The following is a 22849-nucleotide window of genomic DNA, read 5'->3' on the forward strand; positions in this document are numbered from 1 at the left end:
AATGTGACGTTTTACTATGAAGTAGTAGTAATCACTGACTCAACTGGTAGTTCTCTCTCTCTCTCTCTCTCTCTCTCTCTCTCTCTCTCTCTCTCTCTCTCTCTCTCTCTCTCTCTCACACACACACACACACACACACACACTAGCTCAGCCCTATACATAGGGATGAGGCTCATTTGAAATTGTTATATATTTGCAAAAAAAGTTTTACTCGCAGGAAATTACTTATCCTTTGCATGGAAAATACGGTCTTTGGTACAACATACTGTAAGTATATAACATAGTGCAGCGGCTGAACTATTGTTACTGTGAGAGAGAGAGAGAGAGAGAGAGAGAGAGAGAGAGAGAAACTGCCGGTTGAGATGATGACTACTACGTCATGGTTACACGTCACATGGACGTCACGAACGAGAGGCACCTAGCCTCGCTACCCGTGCCTGTGGGTTAGTAAGAATAGGTTACGCATTTACAGTAACAATTGCCTCACACCAACACATTACACTTGGGATACACAGTTCGTCTTCCCTACCAGACCGGGAAAGACATTAACGCTACACGCTCTATGGCAACACTTCTGTACTCCATGACAGTCTCCCATTTTCCCTAAGTCCGAGAGTAGCCACCATGTGGAATACCTACACGTCCCGCCTCCCGTACTTTCTGCACCTTTGTAGTTTAATACACAGTCGAAGGACCTACGAGTTTCGTTCTACCCTCCCTTACGGTGAAGAGAACAAGGACATAGAATCCTGAGTAAAAAAATCATAGCTTTATTCACTATTATTCTAAATATAAAGTAACATCACCACAGCTTTAAGGGGAGGCAGTGGCTGAGTCGACAGAGTGATGGCGCCGCGTTCAGGAGGACGCGAGTTCAATCCCCGTCCGGTGCCACCAAGCTGGGATTTTTCAGCCGCCGCCGAGTGGCTTAAAACTACCTACATGCTGTCCAGAAAAGACCACCTATCAACCTGGACCTGGCCCCTGTATATGGATAGCAACTGTGCGGGGGAGAAGAACTGGCGGAGACGATACAGAACGCCCAACCTCGAGGAAGCTGATTTAGTGAGCGAGGAGATGTGAAGTTTCCAGTTAAGATTTTGAGTTAAGGATAGACCGAGGATGTTTAGTGTTGAAGATGGTGACAGATGAGTGTTGTTGAAGAAGAGGGGATAGGTGTTTGGAAGATTGTGTCGAGTTGATAGGTGGAGAAATTGGGTTTTTGAGGCATTGAAGGACACAAGGTTCCTTGTACCTCAATCGGAAATGATAGTAAGGTCTGAGGTTAAGCGTTCTGCAGCCTCCAGCCTGGAGTCATGTACTTCCTGTTGAGAGGGTCTTCTGTTGAAAGAAATTGAATAATGCAGAGTGGAGTCGTCGGCGTATGAGTGGACAGGACAGTTTGTTATGGAAAGAAGATCATTGATGAATAACAGGAAGAGAGTGGGTGATAGAACAGAACCCTGTGGAACACCACTGTTGATAAGTTTAGGGGAAGAACAGTGACCGTCTACCACAGCAGAGATAGAACGGCTGGAAAGGAAACTGGAGATAAAGGAACTTGCATGTAAAACAGAGTACATGATAAAGGATCTTACATATAAAACAGAGTTATTAAATATATCTATAAGAATACTAAAATAATACTGTGAGAAATTTAAGTGACAGCAAATACCTAATAGTTTTTTTATTATTATTTTTTGAAAATTCCAGTCAAATACATACTTTAAAAAAATACTATTTTTCTTTTGGTGGCATGAAAATTATATATATATATATATATATATATATATATATATATATATATATATATATATATATATATATATATATATATATATATATATATATATATATATATATATATCATTTTACTGGTCAAACATCCAAATCCTTTTTTTTTCTGCAGCATCCAATGAAATTTGGACAGAAAGGGAGATACTCTGTCCAAGACATTCTGAAAATCATAAAAATTTTACAAATTAAAAGAAATATAATAAACTATGGGCTAAACTATGTCAATCATCATCTCACATATATTGACACCAGATGCTAAGTTTAGATCATCTTTTCTACAATTCTCTATATCTCCTTACCTATCTGCATCATCACACTCTTCTTGGAACTTTATCGAAGAAGTTTTTAGACATCTATCTGTATATCATTTCTATCAAAACTCTTTGCATTCTAAAACCCTTTATGAATCTCTTTTTTATAAGTCTTTGTTTAAAATCACAGGTGATCTTTCACTAACATAAATAAATTTGCTACTTTTTACTTTTTAATTTCGTTCACTGTTTCAATCTGTCCAATCTGCTTCAAAGAATCAGTACATTTCCCCCATATGAAAAACATTCGGCATTTCACATTATGTACTTATGTATCAAATCTAAAACATCATTCATAAATAGTCCTTTTAACTATTGTTTTCCTTTACAGCACTGAAGCAATAAATTTCAATCTCTTGAATTCCCACTTATTGGTCTCGATTCTGCTTTCTCCAGATATACCTTACTTTAATGTTAATGCTTACCTTTGTGAATGAATTATCTAATGTAATAATTTTTACATCGAACTTTATCTTAAATTTGGTAAAGGAGAGGAAAAGTTAGAAAATCAGTAAGAAAATCAATCACAGCCTCATTAGTGGAATGGTCCTTCACAACTGCTTACTTGTGCTAAAAATTAATTCAGATTTTACTTGAGAAATTGAAAGATCTGAAATGTGCTCAAGATTATATACTGAAATTCCAGACTGATTCAATGTGCTTGACACTTGAAAGCACAATAGAGCCTCCTTGTCTTAGGGATGATGATAATACAGGTAGGTAGTCTCTATTAAAAATAAGTCTGGTTCTTTAAATTTTGAATTACTAATATGATTGTCATATTAATTTATAACAGTATTCATGCTTTTGGTAGTTTTGCAAATGACTCCATGTATGACAATTTTTCTTTTTATCCTACATAAATTTTCCTCTCCCTGACACAAAGACCAGTCACTAGCAGCTGCGTAATTGAATACATTTTTAACCAGACCCTTCTCTTGCCTCAACCTAATCTGCCTGTATGATAATAAAATGTTTATGTTATAAATGAGAAAATGGACGTGTCCTCACCTTCTTACAGTGTCCATTATTAATGGTATCTCATAGCACTTGGTCTTATTTTCATCTTTCTCTGTTGATGAACTCAGGTGGGCGTTCCACTCAAGAAGGCCACGTTCTTTCTGTGTACCTGCAGCAAATGGAATTTTATTTTCTTCAGGAAAAAGAAGTATTATAATTAATTACAGAGAACTTCAATTTTATATATGAGAATCCTGTGAAATCTTAAATTTTACTACAGAAAAAGTTCATCAATCTGAGCTCCACCAATCTGATAATCCCAACGGTACAAATTTTGCAGACAGTAAATTATAACCTGAAAAAAGTCCAAATTTCTAAATCAGTCAATTAATCAATGAGGGTATATGCCAGGGGGTGCTATAGCTCAGCCACCCTACAACGCTAACCCCAGAGATCCCTCTGAGCACGTCTCCATGGGTGGTCACCAGCAGGCTCACCCAGTTCCGTCAACACATCATCGAACCTGTCAAAGTTAGCCCTTACATCTACTAAGGGCCGATTTCACAGTTGTCGGGCACGCTCCCTAATCAAAGGCCCTTTTTTTTTAGCCGCCTTACCAACCTGGTAACAGGCATTAGCCTTCCAACACCTCGATCCAATTTCACAGTTTATGTAAAAAAAAACACTCGTTACCTGTCTCCATATGTCGCACAAAACATCACTTTCACATTATTTGACCGTTTCATCCTTTATGTATTCGTGTTTTATAAAAAAGTACTATATTTCATTGGATTAGCAAAGAACAAATGATACAATTTACTGAAATAGGAAATGAAAAAAAAAAAAGAAAAAAAAAAGTCCGTGATATTTCTTTGAGTTACACATTAAAAAGATTATCCATATTCTAAATCTAAAATTCAAAACAAAAAATGTATCGGATTAATGGGTAGCTACAGCATATGTAGTTAACTGAAACAGTTGAGCAAAACAATCACAGTGTTGGCTACGGTGAAGTCTTTGTGTGAATGTCGAATGCTTGACCTTGTTTTCATTGGATTAGAAAAGAAAAAATGTTATAATTCACTAGAAGAAAAGCAATAATGTTTCAGCTACCCATTAAACTGATCCTTTGATCCTTTAATAAGGTTAATAACTTTCATCACATATTTCAGGACAGTTCTGAGACTGTCTGGGATATCTTTGGCAGCCAGCGCTTCACGGTGGATGAAGCAATGTTTCCAAGTATAATGTCATTATCGGTTGCTTCTGATATTTTAGTAACAACCCCACTGTTTTTTCCAATCATATTTGCTGCTCCATCAGTTGTAATTCCTTTGCAGTTGGCCCATTTCAGTTTGTATTTCCAATTACAGTCTTTCAACACACTGTAAATCTCTGATCCCGATGAATGCGTAGGAAAGGTTAAGCAACCGAGCAAATCTTCCAAAAGGTCATCTTCATATACGTATCTCACATACACTAGAAGTGCTGCACAGTTAGATATATCAGTACTGACGTCAAGCTGAATAGCAAATTCTCCAGCAGACTACATGTAGACGTGACACCAGCTGAAATTCTAAATTTTCCATGATATCACTAATCCGCTGTGACACTGGTGTATCACTGAGGACACATTTGATCTTGTCTGCTAGCTTTCCATCAAGAATCATATTCATTACATCCACAGACTGTGGATGTGGACCACAGTGGATGGGAGGATAAGTTTCTCACAGTATGTATATGATACTTTCTCTTCAGTTTTGATAGCTTCAAACTTTCATTTGTAAGAACTTCACTGCAAGTCAAACACTGTGGTTTTGGTTTTCCTTTGTTTTGTTTACGCGTAAAGAAGCCATAATTCAGAAATTCATCGCTGTACTGCCTAGTCCATGACTTAGCTTTCTTTTTGGCAAGTGGTTCAAAAGAGGAAGCTGATGAGGATGACGCCTCTCCCATGCTCGACACACGCCTCTCTGCCTGTGTGTCCTTATTTGGTGCACACGTACTTGATTACTGATCAGTGACTTTACTTTTTATAACAAAACGATCCATTCTGATAAAGAATTGGGAATAAAAGTATGTGTCACTAAGGAGGGGACTATGCCTATGTTTATGATCACGCGGTAGAGACGTAACTGACACTGAGGATATATTAATTCCTCTGGCTAGTAAAGATTCAAGTTCTCAACGTGTAGGCTACTAGTCCTCTCTCTCTCTCTCTCTCTCTCTCTCTCTCTCTCTCTCTCTCTCTCTCTCTCTCTCTCTCTCTCTCTCTCTCATATTTATGACATGTGGATTATTAATATTACTGTATTATTATTATTATGTGGCGACCCACTGAATATGAGCTCGCAACCCAGTACTGGGTCGCAACCCGTACTTTGAAGAACCCTGCTTTACACCACACCACACATTACATCCAGCCACATCACACTACACATCACACCATCCCTCACACCACACCCAGCCACATCATGTCATAGGACACCACCACACATCACACCCATACACACTACACCACACATCACATTATGGAATACAACACCGCACTACACTACACATCACACTCAGTCACACCATGCCTCACTGCAAACCCAACCATACCACACCCAGCCACATCACATCACACTCTGCCTCACCACACCATACATCAAACCCAATCACACTACACTCATCACACCCAGTCATTCCATACCTCACACAATACCACCATATCCAACCACATCATACCTCTCACCACACTCACCCATAACACATTACACATCATGCCCTGTCACATCACACCACACCCAGTCACACCATACCTCACACCACATGACACATCACACCACACATCACACTCATCCACTCCATCTCACACAGCACCCCCAGCCACACCACACCAGATATTACAGCCAGCATCGTCTCACTACACAACACACCATAATTCACACCACACCCAGCCACACCATATCATAAATCACACACAACCCCTAAACTTAACAGTGGTGTCCTGCAGGCTCTGTCCTATCTCCCACTCTGTCTGTTATTCATCAGTGATCTTTCCACAACAAACTGTTCTATCCACTCACATGCCGATGACTCTACTCTGCATTATTCAGCTTCTTTCAACAGAAAACCCTCCCAAAGGGACTTACACGACTCCAGACTAGAGACTGCAGAACGCTTAACCTCAGATCTTGCTATCATTTCTGATTGGGATAGGAAGCACCTGATGCCCTTCAATGCCTCAAAAACTCAATTAATCCACCTATCAACTCAACAGAATCTTCCAAACACCTGTCCCCTATTCTTCGACAACACTCAGGTGTCACCTTCTTTGACACTAAACGTCCTCGGTCTATCATTAATTCAAAATCTTAACTGGAAACTTCATACCTCCTCTCTCCATACTGACAGTCTTTTACCTCTTAAACTGCGCCGCCATGTTGCCTCTCTTTCTATCTTCTATCGATATTTTCATGCTGACTGCTCTTCTGAACTTACTAACTGCATGCCTCCCCTCCTCCCGCGGCCCCGCTGCACACGACTTTCTACTCATCCTCATCCCTATACTGTCCAAACCCCTTATGCAAGAGTCAACCAGCATCTTCACTCCTTCATCCCTCACCCTGGTAAGCTCTGGAACAATCTTCCTTCATCTTTATTTCCTCCTGCCTACGACTTGAACTCTTTCAAGAGGAGGGTATCAGGACACCTCTCCTCCCGAAATTGACCTCTCGTTTTGGACACTCCTTTGACCTCTGTTCGGGAGCAGTGAGTAGCGTGTTTTTTTTTTTTTTTTTTTTTTTTACGCCCTTGAACTATCTCCTTAGCTGTAAAAAAAAAAAAAAAAAATCTTTCGATATTTCAGTACTTCAATATTTCGATATTTCGATATTTTCATACTAACTGCTCTTCTGAACTTGCTAACTGCATGCCTCCCCCCTCACGCGGCCCCGCTGCACACGACTTTCTACTCATCCTCATCCCTATACTGCCCAAACCCCTTATGCAAGATTTAACCATCATCTCCATTCCTTCATCCCCTTCACTGGTAAACTCTGGAACATGCTTCCATCGTCTGTATTTCATCCTGCCTATGACTTGACCTCTTTCAAGAAGTGTATCAAGACACCTTTCCATCCGAAATTGACCTCTTTTGGCCACTCTATACTTATCGCTGTATGAGAGCAACAGTGAGCGGGCTTTTTTTCTTTTTACATCTTCTTTTGTGTTGCTCTTGAGTTGCCCTCTGCCGTAAAAATAAAAAAAAGTGATGATATAGAGGATACGGGTGATGTTCATTATGTAATTATAATTGTAATTGAATTTGTTTTGAAGTAATTGTAATTGTAATGTAATTGCTATTTCCAAATGTAATTATGATTATAATTGTAATTCAAAGTTTATGAAAGTAATTGTGATTGCAATTGTAAATCATTTTTTCAAGTGTAATTACTCCAACCCTGGTTAAAAGAGATGGTGCTGCAAAAAAGAAAACAGGAACAGCGGAGGCTGTGCTCGCAACTGGAACGGGGTGCGAGCCTCGGCGGCTTGTATTCCCGCCTGGAAGTGACTGACTCCCGTTCACCCTCCATTTCGGACGATAAGTCGGGTTGGCTTCGCGTTGATGGTCGAACATAGTTCCGGTGCCTCGATAATAGGGAAAATGTGGCTGTTAAAGCCCAGTGTGAAGCCTACACCTCGAGCGTAGTTAGTGGTTGCAGGAGTCTCCTTAACAACCGTAACACATTGATTTGTGCTTTATCTTATTTATCATTGCTATTTATTAGTAAAATTACTTTAATTCTGTATAAAATGACATAAAAATATCTATATATATATATATATATATATATATATATATATATATATATATATATATATATATATATATATATATATATATATATATTTTTTTTTTTTTTTTTGAGATATGGGACGCATTAATGGGATCCACATTAATTTCAATGGGGAAATTCGTTTTGGTTTACAAGTGTTTTGGTGTGCGAGCAAAATTCCGGAACAAATTAAACTCGTAAACCGAGAAATGACTGTACACCCATTATTAGAATGAACTGTCAGCCCCAACCCTCTAGCCGAAGTGCCATAAGCACCTAAATCACTCACCTATGCCACGCTTGGGAGACATAATGAAGGCCAAAAGTCAATGAAAAAAGAACACAAACCAGAGAGCAAAGGCACAACAAACCAAAATGGTGTACAGCAGGAAATGAGCTTGCCTTCTTTCTCGGTTGAGCGCCTCGTGAAGACGTATTCTTACACCGCGGTGACGAACTAATTCACGCATGAAGTTGGTTATCACTGTCGATTTCACAGGAGTAGATCCCTTCACATAATCAAGGATGTGATCTTTATCCTTGATAATTGTTGTAATCGTTGAGCGACTTAAGTTCAGCACACGACCAATGTTCATCGCTGTTCCTCCCTTTTTCGATTATTTCACAATGTCTAATTTCACTTCCATTGTGATGGTTTTCCTTTTCTTCGATGCACTGCCATCAGAAGGGTCTGCCTTCCGCTTGGGAGATATAATGAAGGCAAAAAGTCAATGAAAAAAAACCCCACAAACCAAAGAGAGCAAAAGCACAACAAACCAAAATGACGTACAGTGGGAAATGAGCTTCCCTTTTTCCTCGGTCAAGCGATGCGTGATGATGCATTTTTACACCGCGGTCGTGAACTAGTTTACGCTTTAAGTTCGTAATTACAAAACAAATGTCATAAGTCAAAACAAGGATTTTTTTAATAATTTATGGGGGTTGCGTCGTAACCTAAAAATATCATATATCGAGGACGTCATAATCCGAGGACCCCATGTAAAATATATATATATATATATATATATATATATATATATATATATATATATATATATATATATATATATATATATATATATATATATATATATATATATATATATATATATATATATATATATATATATATATATATATATATATATATATATATATATATATATATATATATATAAACCCTCCATATAACGGACTAACTGGGGGGCAGTTTAGTCCGTTATAAGTGGCGGAAATTCAATGATACGTATAGTAATACCGACGAACCTAATAAACGTAGGTATATATTTCTTTTTATTGTGTATGTTGTATGCACGTTGTCTGCATAGCCGCACAGCTAACTTGGCGACCCACTGAGGCTGCCAGGTTGGCAGTGGGGCTCTACGGGGGGGCCGTATTTTCCGTATTTTTACGGGTATGGGTATAATTTTACAAGTTCGCCTATCTCGCACTGGCAAACGGAATTGTTTTTTTTTTGTTTTTGTTTTTGTTTTTTGTTTTGGTAGTTTTCGGTGTGTTATGAAATAATCTGCTAACAGCTTCTTTCGCAGATCATTAAATCACTAAGTGATTGACTTTTCAATGCCCGTTGTACACACGCCGCCGCCCCCTGCCGCAGCTGCAAAATAGCTCGCAGAGAGAGGTTCAATTAGCTTACTGTTTCTATATCTCACTCACCGCTAACAAAGATCACAATTGGAGAAGCTACAACAAAACCAGGCAAATTAGTGTTTTTCCTGCTCTGTATTTCCCCAGTGCGCATGCATGGTGGACAGCTGAGGGACTTATTTCTGCGAGGAGGCATTTCTCGCAACACCGGCCAGCGTAATGGGCCACCCCCCCTGCCACCCTGTCCCAGCTTGTGCTTCGTATTTCCGCCGCCCAACCCACGTGCCGAATAAATTTAAACTAACGAAACCCAACTTAAACCTAACTTAACCTACATAACGGGCGACCCCTCTAAGGCTGTGTCAGTACCAACACTCACAAACACTTGGGTATTTTCCATTACATTTACGTCTCCTGGATTGATGCACAAGACTTTCTTGTGTGTGAATACATTCTTTATTTAAATGGAAGCCACAAGGAAGAAAATATTTCATCAGGTGGGCTGAAAAGACTTCAGTAACCGAAGGATGGGACAGCAGATAGAGGGAGGAGGGCGAGGTGGCTAGCAGACGCTGTTGTAGTTACTGAGCGCCGGTTGGTCAAAAACTTTTCTCGGTCGGTCTGCGTGGATTTCTGACCCTCTGACTGTGTCCGTTATATCCGAAATCCGTTGTAAGCGGGTCCGTTATATCGAGAGATTTCTGAATATATATATATATATATATATATATATATATATATATATATATATATATATATATATATATATATATATATATATATATATATATATATATATATATGATATAAATTATATATAAATGATTTTTACATTTCCTCCCGAAATCGTGCCAAATCTATTCTTCGACTTACCAAAACCTCTTTCATCCATATATAGCAAATGTCAAAACCTTGCTTTTTCTAATTCTTCCCGGGACTTCAGGAATTTTGCCAAAATATCTCCTCCAATTTCACTTCTTCATCTTTCCCTCCTCTTCTTAACCCTGACGGCAGCACCGCCGTCTCATTTATCTCCAAGGCTGAACGCTTCGCTCAAACTTTCTGTAAAAACTCCACTCCGATTCTGGGCATATTCCTCCTACTCATCCCCCCTCTGACTCTTTTATGCCTGTTATTAAGATTTTTAAGAATGATGTTTTCTATGCCCTCTCTGGCCTCAACTCTCAGAAAGCTTATGGACCTGATGGAGTGCCTCTTATTGTTCTTAAAAACTGTGCCTCCGTGCTGACACCCTGCTTGGTCAAACTTTCACCTCTGCTTATCAACATCTACCTTTCCTTCCTGCTGGAAGTATGCCTTCATACAGCCTGTAGCTAAAAAGGGTGACCGTTCCAATCCCTCAAACTACCACCCTATAGCTTTACTTCCCTGTATATCTAAAGCTTTTGAATCAATCCTTAACCGGAAGATTCAAAAGCATCTTTCCACTTTTGACCTTCTATCTGATCGCCAGTATGGGTTCCGCAAGAGGCGTTCTACTGGCGATCTTCTTGCTCTCTTAACTGACTCTTGGTCATCCTCTCTTAGCCGTTTCGGTGAAACTTTCTCAGTTGCGCTAGACATATCGAAAGCTTTCGATAGAGTCTGGCACAAGTCTTTACTTTCTAAACTGCCCTCTTACGATTTCTATCCTTCTCTGTGTTCCTTTATCTCCAGTTTCTTTTCCAGCCGTTCTATCTCTGCCGTGGTAGACGGTCACTGTTCTTCCCTTAAACCTATCAACAGTGGTGTTCCACAGGGCTCTGTCCTATCATCCACTCTCTTCCTGTTATTCATCAGTGATCTTCTTTCTTTAACAAACTGTCCTATCCACTCATACGCTGACGACTCCACTCTGCATTATTCAACTCCTTTCAAAAGAAGACCCTCTCAACAGGAATTACAAGACTCCAGACTGGAGGCTGCAGAGCGCCTAACCTCAGACCTTGCTATCATTTCCGATTGGGGTAAAATAAACCTTGTGTCCTTCAATGCCTCAAAAACTCAATTTATCCACCTATCAACTCGACACAATCTTCAAAAACAACTATCCCCTATTCTTCAACAACACTCAACTGCCACCTTCTTCAACACTAAACATCCTCGGTCTATCCTTAACTCATGATCTTAACTGGAAACTTCACATCTCCTCTCTCACTAAATCAGCTTCCTCCAGATTGGGCGTTCTGTATCGTCTCCGCCAGTTCTTCTCTCCCGCACAATTGCTATCCATACACAAGGGCTTTGTCCGTCCTCGTATTGAGTATGCCTCTCACGTGTGGGGGGGCTCCACTCACACAGCCCTCTTGGACAGAGTGGAGTCTAAGGCTCTTCGTCTCATCAGCTCTCCTATTACTGATAGTCTTCTACCTCTTAAATTCCGCTGCCATGTTGCCTCTCTTTCTATCTTCTATCGATATTTTCACGCTGACTGGTCTTCTGAACTTGCTAACTGCATGCCTCCCCCCCTCCCGCGGCCTCGCCACACATGACTTTCTACTCAAGCTCATCCCTTTACTGTCCAAATCCCTTACGCACGAGTTAACCAGCATTTTCACTCTTTCATCCCTCACGCTGGTAAACTCTGGAACATTCTTCCTTCATCTGGAATTCCTCCTGCCTACGACTTGAACTCTTTCAAGAGGAGGGTATCAGGACACCTCTCCTCCCGAAATTGACCTATCTTTCGGCCACTCCTTTAAACACTTAGTAGGAGCAGTGAGTAGCGGGCATTTTTTTCATTATCATTTTTTTTCTTCCTTGAGCTGCTTCCTCTGCTGTAATATATATATATATATATATATATATATATATATATATATATATATATATATATATATATATATATATATATATATACATGGAAAATGTTTTGGAACTATAGCTATTTTCTCTTATCCTTACCTGCTATGGTGTTGTCCAGAATGAAGCCTAATACACCGCCAACCAACATAGAAGTCTGCAGGAGCACACTCAAGATCTGATTTAAGATGTCATTCCCAGTTTGTATTGCATCGCTGTTGTCCTCCATCCACTGTCAAATGAAGACAATTATTAGTAAGTTCATACTCAACAACCGACAACTCCCATCATACTGTATGTAAAAATACATGCATACACACTCGCTCGGTCACTCGCTCACTCACCCACTTTAGGTGAGGATCCGCCTCTTTTTATAAATAGCCCGAGGGTTTTGATTTCAAAATATGTCATGAAAAATAATACTCTGAACATCATACTAGAACATAAAATGAATTGAGTATTTTTTTATATTTTTATGAAATTTTTTCGTGATTTTTCAAATATTTTGAAGTCTATATCCTCCGTCATTTCCGAACCAATCTGTTTGTCCTTTGCACACAAAAAAATGCTTTATAACCTTCCTTACACAGTTAGAAAAAAAAATATTGAAACCTTTTCAATTAGTTGCAAAAAATATATATGAGAAAATTTGCAGTCCTGACTGTATTATTTCAGTATTATGCAAAAAATAAATTAGTTGATAATTTTCTTTCTAACTTTGCTCTCTAACATGTTTAGCTCCTAACCCTCAAGTTTTATGGCAGCTGCGCTAACACTATCGGAGGAGATGCATTTTGTGTATGTATTACTCCTAGCTTTGAGAAGACGGCAATTAAAGATATTTTTCCTTTTCTGTGTCATGGTGCAATCAAAGACAGTTATAATGTCCCAGACCTGTTATTGTTTGATTCCTTAGGGTTTATTAGTCACATATCAGTGCATTTATCTAATGATGGGACTCCTGGCTCCCACGATATCCCCGCTCTCTCTATATAAAGCGAGGGTATCGTGACGCGCCAAGTCGTTCATTGTTACCAGTTTTGAGCTTCTAAACTCGCTTGGTTTATACTCGTTGCTTACGGTGTCATCTACTTTTATTTTTCTTTTGCCTTTGATTGGAGTGGTAGTTCTTCTTTGCTCTCCGCGTTTCAACCCTCTTCTATATTGATGTTTCTTCCGAACATGCTTGTAAGTAGATGACACTTGTCATATCCCAAATTGTGTTATATTACTGTCACTTGGGTAGCAATTTCACTCTAAAGTATCTTGTATACTTGACTTTCGTGCAGTTCAACCGTATTTTTGAATGAAACAATTGGTTTGGTGGTTGTGATGGGAGAGAGGGATCTTGTAGTGGCGAGGCGCTTGAACTTGAACTTGAGTTTTATTGCGTGTCAGTTTTTTGCGTTTTCCTTGTTTAAACTGCCATTCGGCGGATCTTCTCCATATGCTGTTTCCGCCCTGACATGATGTCAGTGAAAGGCTTCAGGTCAAAGGTAAATGCTCTAATGCCTTAGCAAGAGCTCATGAAGAAAGACCGCGGTGTAAACAAAGGTCTTCCTCTTCCCTCAGGCACCAGTTCATCTGAGTGGGAGACAGAAAAGCCGCGGTGGGCCGAGGAGAAGATGCCAGATGCACAAAAATACATTGGTATGTCATTATTTTATCATATTTATTGAAAATAATGTAACGAAATTATTTCTGCCACCCGCACTAGGACTGGTTCACCACGCTCACTTATTAGACCTTTAAACTCAGGCTCAGTGGGACATTTAAATTCGCATGAAAAAAAAAAATAAAGCTGCCATTTGATAGCTTATGCAAAGACGGTCATGCCTGAGCATTTAACATATTTTCGATATTTTTCAAACAATTTCTTAAAATGGGGTGGATCCTCCCTCAATCACCCACCCACCCACCTCTCTCTCTCTCTCTCTCTCTCTCTCTCTCTCTCTCTCTCTCTCTCTCTCTCTCTCTCTCTCTCTCTCTCTCTCTCTCTCTCTCTCTCTCTCTCTCTCTCTCTCTCTCTCTCTCTCTCTCTCTCTCTCTCTCTCTCTCTCTCTCTCTCTCTCTCTCTCTCTCTCTCTCTCTCTCTCTCTCTCTCTCTCTCTCTCTCTCTCTCTCTCTCTCTCTCTCTCTCTCTCTCTCTCTCTCTCTCTCTCTCTCTCTCTCTCTCTCTCTCTCTCTCTCTCTCTCTCTCTCTCTCTCTCTCTCTCTCTCTCTCTCTCTCTCTCTCTCTCTCTCTCTCTCTCTCTCTCTCTCTCTCTCTCTCTCTCTCTCTCTCTCTCTCTCTCTCTCTCTCTCTCTCTCTCTCTCTCTCTCTCTCTCTTGCTATTAGCATCAAGCACCTTTAGGTTACAGTCAACATCATAGATTTTACCTTGAAAAACGAAATTAATCTTATGGAAATTCTATACTAAAATGAATGCAAGGTAAAAAATGGAATTCATTATTTAGACTTGATTGTTTAGCATACAGTGTGTGTGTGTGTGTGTGTATATATATATATATATATATATATATATATATATATATATATATATATATATATATATATATATATATATATATATATATAATTGCAAAACAATAATATATATATATATATATATATATATATATATATATATATATATATATATATATATATATATATATATATATATATATATATATATATTTTGTTTTGCAATTTTTACATTTTGGAAATTCAAAATACCCCCAAAACTTGACAATTCACTACCAAAATGGAAATGGTTTGATGTCAACAGGATTACTTTTAAGCATCATGACTGTTTATATATTTCCAAACTTTTATTTCAAGAAGTTAGACCTTTACCTTGGGTAGTGCCAGGCCAAAGAAGATTGAGAACCCAATGATGAAGAGGTTCCTGGAGGAGGAGAGGTCGACATACTGAAGGGTGGACAGCCCCACTGCGGTGATCATGGAGAACATGACCATGAACATCCCACCCACTACTGGTTCCGGAATCGTCACCATTGCTGCTCCAAATTTCCCCAGAACACCAAAGAGCATCATGGTGATGGCTGCAAACTGCACCACTCGGCGACTGCCCACCTGGTTCAACACCATTCTTAGTTATCTTGCTGTGTTTAATTACCACTATGTTAACTAATTTTATACTTACCTCAGCCACTAGTTATATACTGTTTTAGGTAAGTAATGGATAATAATGGATAGCTCTTAGTCAAATAGTATTAAAGATGTTACAAACAAAACCTCTAGCTGTTCAAACAAACATCAAACATATTTACAATAATGAAAATAAGTCAAAGTTACTATATTTATGAAGATATATGTTCATTTAAGAATAGCAAAATATGTACATGGAAATATAATAGCTATAATACCCTTTAAGATTAATTCATTACGGCTCACTAGTTCAATGAAGCAAATCAATCAAAAATTAATATTTTAACAAGAGATCCCAAATAAGGGACACTGATCCTACTTATATCTATCTACTTAGCATGGTTCAAATGTGCTATGTAATAATGAACCATACCATGTGGCAGTGAGGTAAATCAGACAAACAAAAGCTGAAAAACAAGCATTAAAACATGTAAAATAAACATAGTGACATGTGAAAGGATGCTGACAAGAGTCCAGTAGGCAGGAAATTGAGCCCTTTCTGGCCTCTGCTTGGCAGAGAGTGAGAGCACTGTGGCTGCTGATTGGCTGTGTCACTCTCTAAATGACTGTGTCTTTCCTGGACCCTGCTTGATTAAAGGCAGCAACATCACAGCCACGGATTAGCTGTGTCACCCTCTAGGTAACAGGCCTTTCTGGACCCTAATTGGCTGAGGGTGAGAGCAGCACAGCCACTAATTGGCTGTGTTAGCTTCACAGTTACAGTCCCTCCTGATCTCTGTTGACTGAGGGCTAGAACAGTGAAGTGACTGATTGGCTACATTGACTGAGGTTCTCCTGGCTCATGGTTGGTCGAGATGGAGAGCAGCGCAGGTGCTGGTTACATAACACCTTTGGTGACTTGCCACACTTTTGCTTGGAATGGGGCACATCATTGAAAAGGTTTATACATTATTTCAATATTTGTTTTTTTTATGCAGCTCACACTTGCATGGTAGCATAAATTTGGTAAATTTCATGTTTGTATTATTATTATTATTATTATTATTATTATTATTATTATTATTATTATTATTATTATTATTATTATTATCATTATTATTATTACTATTATTATTATTGGGTTCCATGTAAGGACATCAAGGGAAAATAAAAAAATTGATACAGACCCAAATCATAGTTTTTTCTATGAGCATAGGTATGAAAGATAAGACTGACAGTAAAGAGAAAAACAGAAAAAAAGGTGGGGACAAAAAATAATACAAGAAAACCCCTAGTAGCCAGCAACTGTGGGAATTCAGAGATGCCGGATAAGCGGCAATTCCAGATACTTGGGGTATATTCCCAAAGTTCCCCATGAAATTTCATTGAATCAAACATGTTTACATTGGTATTTCACACTCATAAATGCATCTCCAGACTATAGGTATGTATGTACATACTGGATACTGTTCTGTGGAACACCATCTCTCCTCCTCTAAACCTCACCTTCTCTTCCTCACCGAAACATAGGTTTCTGAGGCTACTGACAGCAATCTCTACTCTGTTCCCTCCTACTATCTCTGTCCTAAATTTCAATCCAAAGCTGGATGTTGCGCCTACGTGCGCAACATCACTTGCTCTCGTGCCACGACCCTGACTCTTCTGAATTTTCCACCATCTGGCTAAGACTTTATTGTCATTCTATAACTAAATACATCTGTGCTGTTTATCTCTCACCTAACTCTACTGACATTGTAAAATTCTTTGACTATAATATGAACTCTTAAAGTGGAGCACATCTTGACCCACTCTCCCTTCGCTGAAATCTCCATCTTGGGAAATTTCAATGTTCACCACCAGCTTTGGCTTTCATCCTCTTTCACTGACCAGCCTGGTGAACAAGCCTACAACTTTGCTCTCCTCAACGATCTAGAGCAGTTGGTTCAGCACTCTACACGTATTCCCGACCGTCTTGGAGACCGGCCCAACATATTAGACCTCTCCCTTACTTCTAACCCTTGTGTTTACTCTGTCAGACTGTTCTCTCCGTTGGGCTCCTCCGATCATAACCTTATTTCTGCATCCTATCCTATCGCTCCTGTACATCCTCTGGACCCACCGAAGAGGCGATGCTTCTGGCATTTTGCTTCAGCTCAAAACTTAATCCTCAATTCAATGTTTTTTTTTTTTTTTTTTTTGGTCAGAAGCCTTTGGTGAGGCACTGTGTCAAATGCTTTACTATTTACATAACTTATACCTTACCTTAGTCACTCCAATTGCCCCTATATTCTCAGAATAAGAAGTGGTGCCATTCCCAGAGCCCCACATTCCTGCTAGAATGCATCCAACTCCCTCAACACCAATGCCCCGATTGATGGCATGAACTGGGGGCGGTGGAGCTCCTGTAAGAAAAGAGAAAATGCTTATAACCTAATTTACACCTCAAGCTGTAATCTGATCTCATTTCATTTTTGACATGATTTTTCATCGTGGAAGAGTGGCAGATCCAGAATTTTTGTCAAGGTGTGTAATTAAGAAACAAAATATCGACAAAACACGTAATTGGACACACACACAAACACACAAACACACACCGACGGAAGAGAACGGACGTGGACAGACGAAGCGGAGATCAACAATCTAATATTTGCCAGTCGATTAGGGCCCGAGCAACAGCTAAGTAGCTTAGTCTTGTCTCCTAGGAGTCTAGAAATTGTGAGGAAAATGAGAGTAATAAGTGATAAGTTTAACGGGGAGGAGAAAGAGAGGAAGGAGGTGGGAAGGAAGGTAAACAAAAATCCAAAATGGCGTCTCCAAATCGACGGGAAGATGACTCGCGATCGGGTGAGAATTTTGAGGGATTCACGCCAAATCAATAGGGGAACCAATACAATGGAGAAGGATAAACAAAGTGGAGCAGGACTGTGATAAAATAGTGATAGAAATGAGAAAGTTAAGAGCACAGTTTGGGGAAGTGATTCAGGCACTGACCGACGTGAAAAAGAGAGATGATGAGGGAAGGAGAAGAGACGAGGAAACAAAGAAAATGGTGGAAAACTTGAGAAGAAATAATAAAAATGGCTAAGGAACATTTAGAAAGCCAAAAAAAAAATAGCACAACTGAAGATGGAAAAAATAAAAAAAAGACCAGGAGATACAAATTTTGAAAATGGGAAGAGAGAGGAGTGTGATGGGGATAAACGAAGACATGGAGAAGGAAGATGAAAGAAATTATAAAAAGGGAGGTAGCAAAGAGGATAGGAAATGATCAGCAGGGTGTGGGTGTAAAGGTAGAGGAAAAGATTAAGGATGTGGTTAATGATGAATTGAAGGAGTGGAGAAGTGAAAAAGACATGGAAAAAATAACCTTTAGGGAAATTCCAGAACAACAGCAACAGAAACAGAGGCAAGATATAGAAAAAAGAAGTTGTGAATGTACTAAAAAATAGAAAAGGAATGGTGAGGGACATGGCAGAAAAGAAAAAGTGTGTTATAGTGTTTGGTGTAAAGGCAGAAAAAAAAAAAACAGTGAAGGCTCAGAGTGAGAGTTATGAGAGGAGTAAGGTGAAAAGTATATTGAGAAATATGAATACTGAAAAGGAGGAAAAGATAGAGGAAGGATTAGATTAAATAACTAGATTGGGAAGATACGAGGAAGGAAAAAACAGACCACTAAAGATAAAGCTAAGGTCCCAAATGGCAACAGAAACTATACTAAATAGATCATGGAAATTAAACAACTCTGAAGAATATAAGCAAATATATGTGAGGAGAAATAATTATGTCAGAGGATGAAAGAATGAAAGTAAAGGAAATGATAAATGAAGCGAAAAAGAGAAATGATGAAAGATCAGAAGAAGAAAAGAAGAATTTTGGGGGGAGAATGAAGAACGAAAAACTGATGAAGTGGTGGATCGGAGGCGAAAAGAGGGAGTAACGGTGTTGATAGAAAGAGGGGAAAAAAAGAGAGAAGGAAAGAAAGGTTTAAAGATTGCGTACACAAACATAGATGGTCTTGTATCAAAGAAAATTAAACTAACTGATTATTTAAGGTAGAATGATCCAGATATTATATGTATAGTTGAAACAAAACTTGTAAAAGAACTGGAACTTGTGCTGAAGGGAAAGAGCAAGTACAACATTTGGAGAAAAGATGGGAAAGGTGATGGTTGTGCAGGTACTGGTAAAAGGTGGAGAGAAGAATAACATAATAACAGCCTATGTCCCCCTAAAACCAAAAGTTGGAATGAAGCAAGATATAACACTATGCTGGAAATTACAATGCGGGCACTGACAGAAGAAATAAAAATAACAAAGAGGTAATATTAATAGGAGACTTCAATTGCAAAGAAGTGAAATGGGAAGATTTTGTAACGGAAGGTGGTGAAAATACTTGGGGAAGTAAACTATTGAAGCTGGTAACAGACAACCTGGTGACGCAGTGGGTGCAAAGAAAAACAAGGTTAAGAGGGGATGACGAACCATCAAGACTTGACTTAATTTTCATAAAAAAAACGTGGAGTTGGATGAAGGAGTCAGTCATGAGTGCCCCTTAGGAAAGAGCGATCATGAACTATTGGAGATGAAGACTTTGGAAGGATGTGAATATCGAGAAGAGGCTTATAAGGAAAAAAAAAAGGAAATACTACGCTAAGGCAGATTACGTTGGACTCAAGACTTTCTTCGGTGGGGTAGACTGGACTGATATGAAGAGGAGTAATAATATTCAAGAGAAATATGACACTTTTATGAATATTTACAACAGAGGAATAGAGATGCATGTTCCATCCTAAACAGTAAAAACTAAAGGAGAAAAAACATGATTTGGATGGAGGTGTGAGACAGCAAAAAGAAATAGAAATAAGGCATGGAGGAATTTAATGAAAATACCAAATAAGAACAACAGGGACAAATATAAAAAAGCAAGTAATAATTATGTGAAAATAAGGAGAGAGGGGGAAGCCGAATTTGAAAGAAGAATAGTTTTTAAATGTAAAGAAAAAACAAAAATGTTTAATAAATTTGTAAACGGGAAATTAAAAAGAAATGGAGTGGAAAGGCAAAAGGAAAAAAATGTAATATACGAAAAGGACAAAGAAATTGCAGAAATATTTAATAAACATTTTCTTAAAGTGTTTACGGAAGAAACAGACTTTGACTGGGGTCTCGAAAATTGGAATGAGGGGAAACTGAATCATAAAAAGGTTGATAAAGGAGAACTGTTACAGTTGCTGAAAACCTTAGATGGAAGGAAAGCTATGGGACCGGATGGAATCTCGGGACAAGTACTAAAAGAGTGTAGAAATGAATTACTGGAGACAGTTTATGACATAATAACATGCTCTATAAATACAGGAAAGGTGCCCTTAGAATGGAAAAGAGCGAACGTTGTACCAATTCATAAAAGTGGAGACAAAACTGAACCAGTAGATTATAGACCGGTTTCTTTGACAAGTGTAATGTGCAAATTTGTGAAAGTATAATGAAAAAAAACAATGGGTCAAACATTTAGAAAAGGAAAACATCATAAATGAAGGACAGTTTGGATTTAGAAAAGGGAATTCTTGAGTCATTAACTTACTCTGTTTCTACGCAAGAGCAATAGAGGTCACAGTAAAAAAATGAGAAAAGGAAGATGCTTGAGACATAACAAAATATAGCTTACCGCAAAGAAACATAGAAGTTTGGAACAGAGTAAGTGAGGATGTAGTAACTGCGAGGAGTGTGCACAACTTTAAGGAAAAACTGGACAAGTACAGATATGGAGACGGGACTACACGAGCGTAGCTCAGGCCCTGTAAAACTACAACTAGGTAAATACAACTAGGTAAATACACACACACACACACACACACACACGACCAACCGACAAAACTAGATCTAATATTTACAAAATGAATAAACAATGAAGGATATGTAAAGCCATAGACTTCACAATCTCTTGACGGGAAACGGGGCGCGGGGCCGATTCGCAGGGGGCCGATTTTCAAAAATTTAAAATTTAAATATTTTCAAAACCAAAGCAGCTAGCGACCTGAAACTAAAACAGGCACCTCCCTTAGGCATATATGAGTCTCCATGAGCAGCGGTATCAAAAAATTCAAAGTCGTTCCCTAATAAAATCCCGATTAATTGTTTTTTATATAAGTATAACAAAACTTAAAAAGGCTATAAAATCCTCAGATTTTACGCTAGATGCACAAACATCACCAAATGCAGAGATAATCACTTATATTTTCAGAATCAATAGCAATATTTAGCATATCTTATAAGTTTTTGCCCGAAATAGCTACTTATTTTTTGTTTATTTAGTGCAATTTTTTACGTAAGTGTTTAACAGCTAATAAATCACTTAATTTTCACATTAGAAACTTAATACTTGAGGAAAGCATGCAGAAACATCTTAATTTTACTCAACAAAAGCAAAATATTCATTTTCTATATACAATCACAACTTATTTTGGTTGAATTCCGATGTCACTATTGCCGCAGCACGTCTTGCCGGCTATCTGGCCCTCGTCCCTGAACAATCACTTTAGCCTTTTGGCCTATGACTTGTGGGCCCCGGTCAGTTTCCTGGACTTGTACACGTCCCTGTTCCTCGCCGTCTCCTTCCTGCCCTCCTCGATACTGCTCCTCTTCCTGCCGGTCGGCTGCTTCAAGGCCTTGTTCTTCCTCGCTTCTGAGGTCACGTCCTTGGAGAAATTAGCACCGAAACAGTTGAAGAGGGACCTGCTGATGTGCGGCAAGATGGTGTTGGCCAGGTTGTGCCCCTCCTGGCACCTGTACCCCTGCAAGGTCGGGTCTGAGGCCGCCAGGAACTCCAGGAGGTGCCTGAACCCGTCCCTGTGGCGCATGGCAAGGGAGAGGAACCTCAACCTGCGCTCCTTCTTGTCCTCCCTGCACATCAGGGAGTCCCACAGCGACATCCCGAAGGACGCCATGTGGGCCATTGGGAGAGATGGCCGCTTCAGGACCGCCCGGCCCGTCTCCAGCTCTCCCCTGTCGACCAGCTCGACCAGGGCGTCGAACATCACAGAGGGCGGGTCGCCCCTCTCGAGCTCCACGGTAATCTTCATCTCCTCCTGCTGGGCAAGCTCCTGCTTGCAGCACCGGCGTAGTTGCCGACCGCGGCGAGGAGCAACTCGTCCGTCGGCGGGTCCGGCTGGTCGTCGGCCAGCTCCCTGGCAAGCTGGGCCAAGATCACCTCGTCGTCCTCCTTCTCCTCTGCCTTGGCCCGGTCCAGGTCGGCCTGCACGTCCCCGGGAAGAACCCGACGAGCTTCAGCAAATGCAGGCGCTGGGCCAACCTGTTGCTCACCATGAAGTTCTGCACGCTCGTCCAGTAGTTGGCGCCGCACATGGTGCGGCGCTTGCCGAAAGAGTGCTCAGTCGGGTCAGAGTTGGCCTTCCCCATGCACACATACTCGACCCCGTAGGACGTAGTGAACAGCC

At 39.6% G+C, this 22849-nt stretch overlaps 1 protein-coding gene across 1 annotated transcript in view; it reads right to left on the reverse strand.

The window, feature by feature from the left end:
• Positions 1-754: 754 nt before the first annotated feature.
• The window catches only part of LOC126995330 (solute carrier family 23 member 1-like), a 50743-nt gene continuing 28648 nt past the window's right edge, over positions 755-22849 (reverse strand). The window contains exons 5-9 of the mRNA XM_050854809.1: positions 17658-17797; positions 15141-15380; positions 12404-12533; positions 3120-3237; positions 755-1957 (exon numbers count right to left, since the gene is read on the reverse strand). Of these exons, the coding sequence (XP_050710766.1) occupies positions 1879-1957; positions 3120-3237; positions 12404-12533; positions 15141-15380; positions 17658-17797 (707 nt within the window). The 3' untranslated portion in view covers positions 755-1878. The remainder of the gene's footprint in view (positions 1958-3119; positions 3238-12403; positions 12534-15140; positions 15381-17657; positions 17798-22849) is intronic.

This window comes from Eriocheir sinensis, chromosome 8 (genome assembly GCF_024679095.1).
Source record: "Eriocheir sinensis breed Jianghai 21 chromosome 8, ASM2467909v1, whole genome shotgun sequence".
NCBI classification, from domain to species: domain Eukaryota; kingdom Metazoa; phylum Arthropoda; class Malacostraca; order Decapoda; family Varunidae; genus Eriocheir; species Eriocheir sinensis.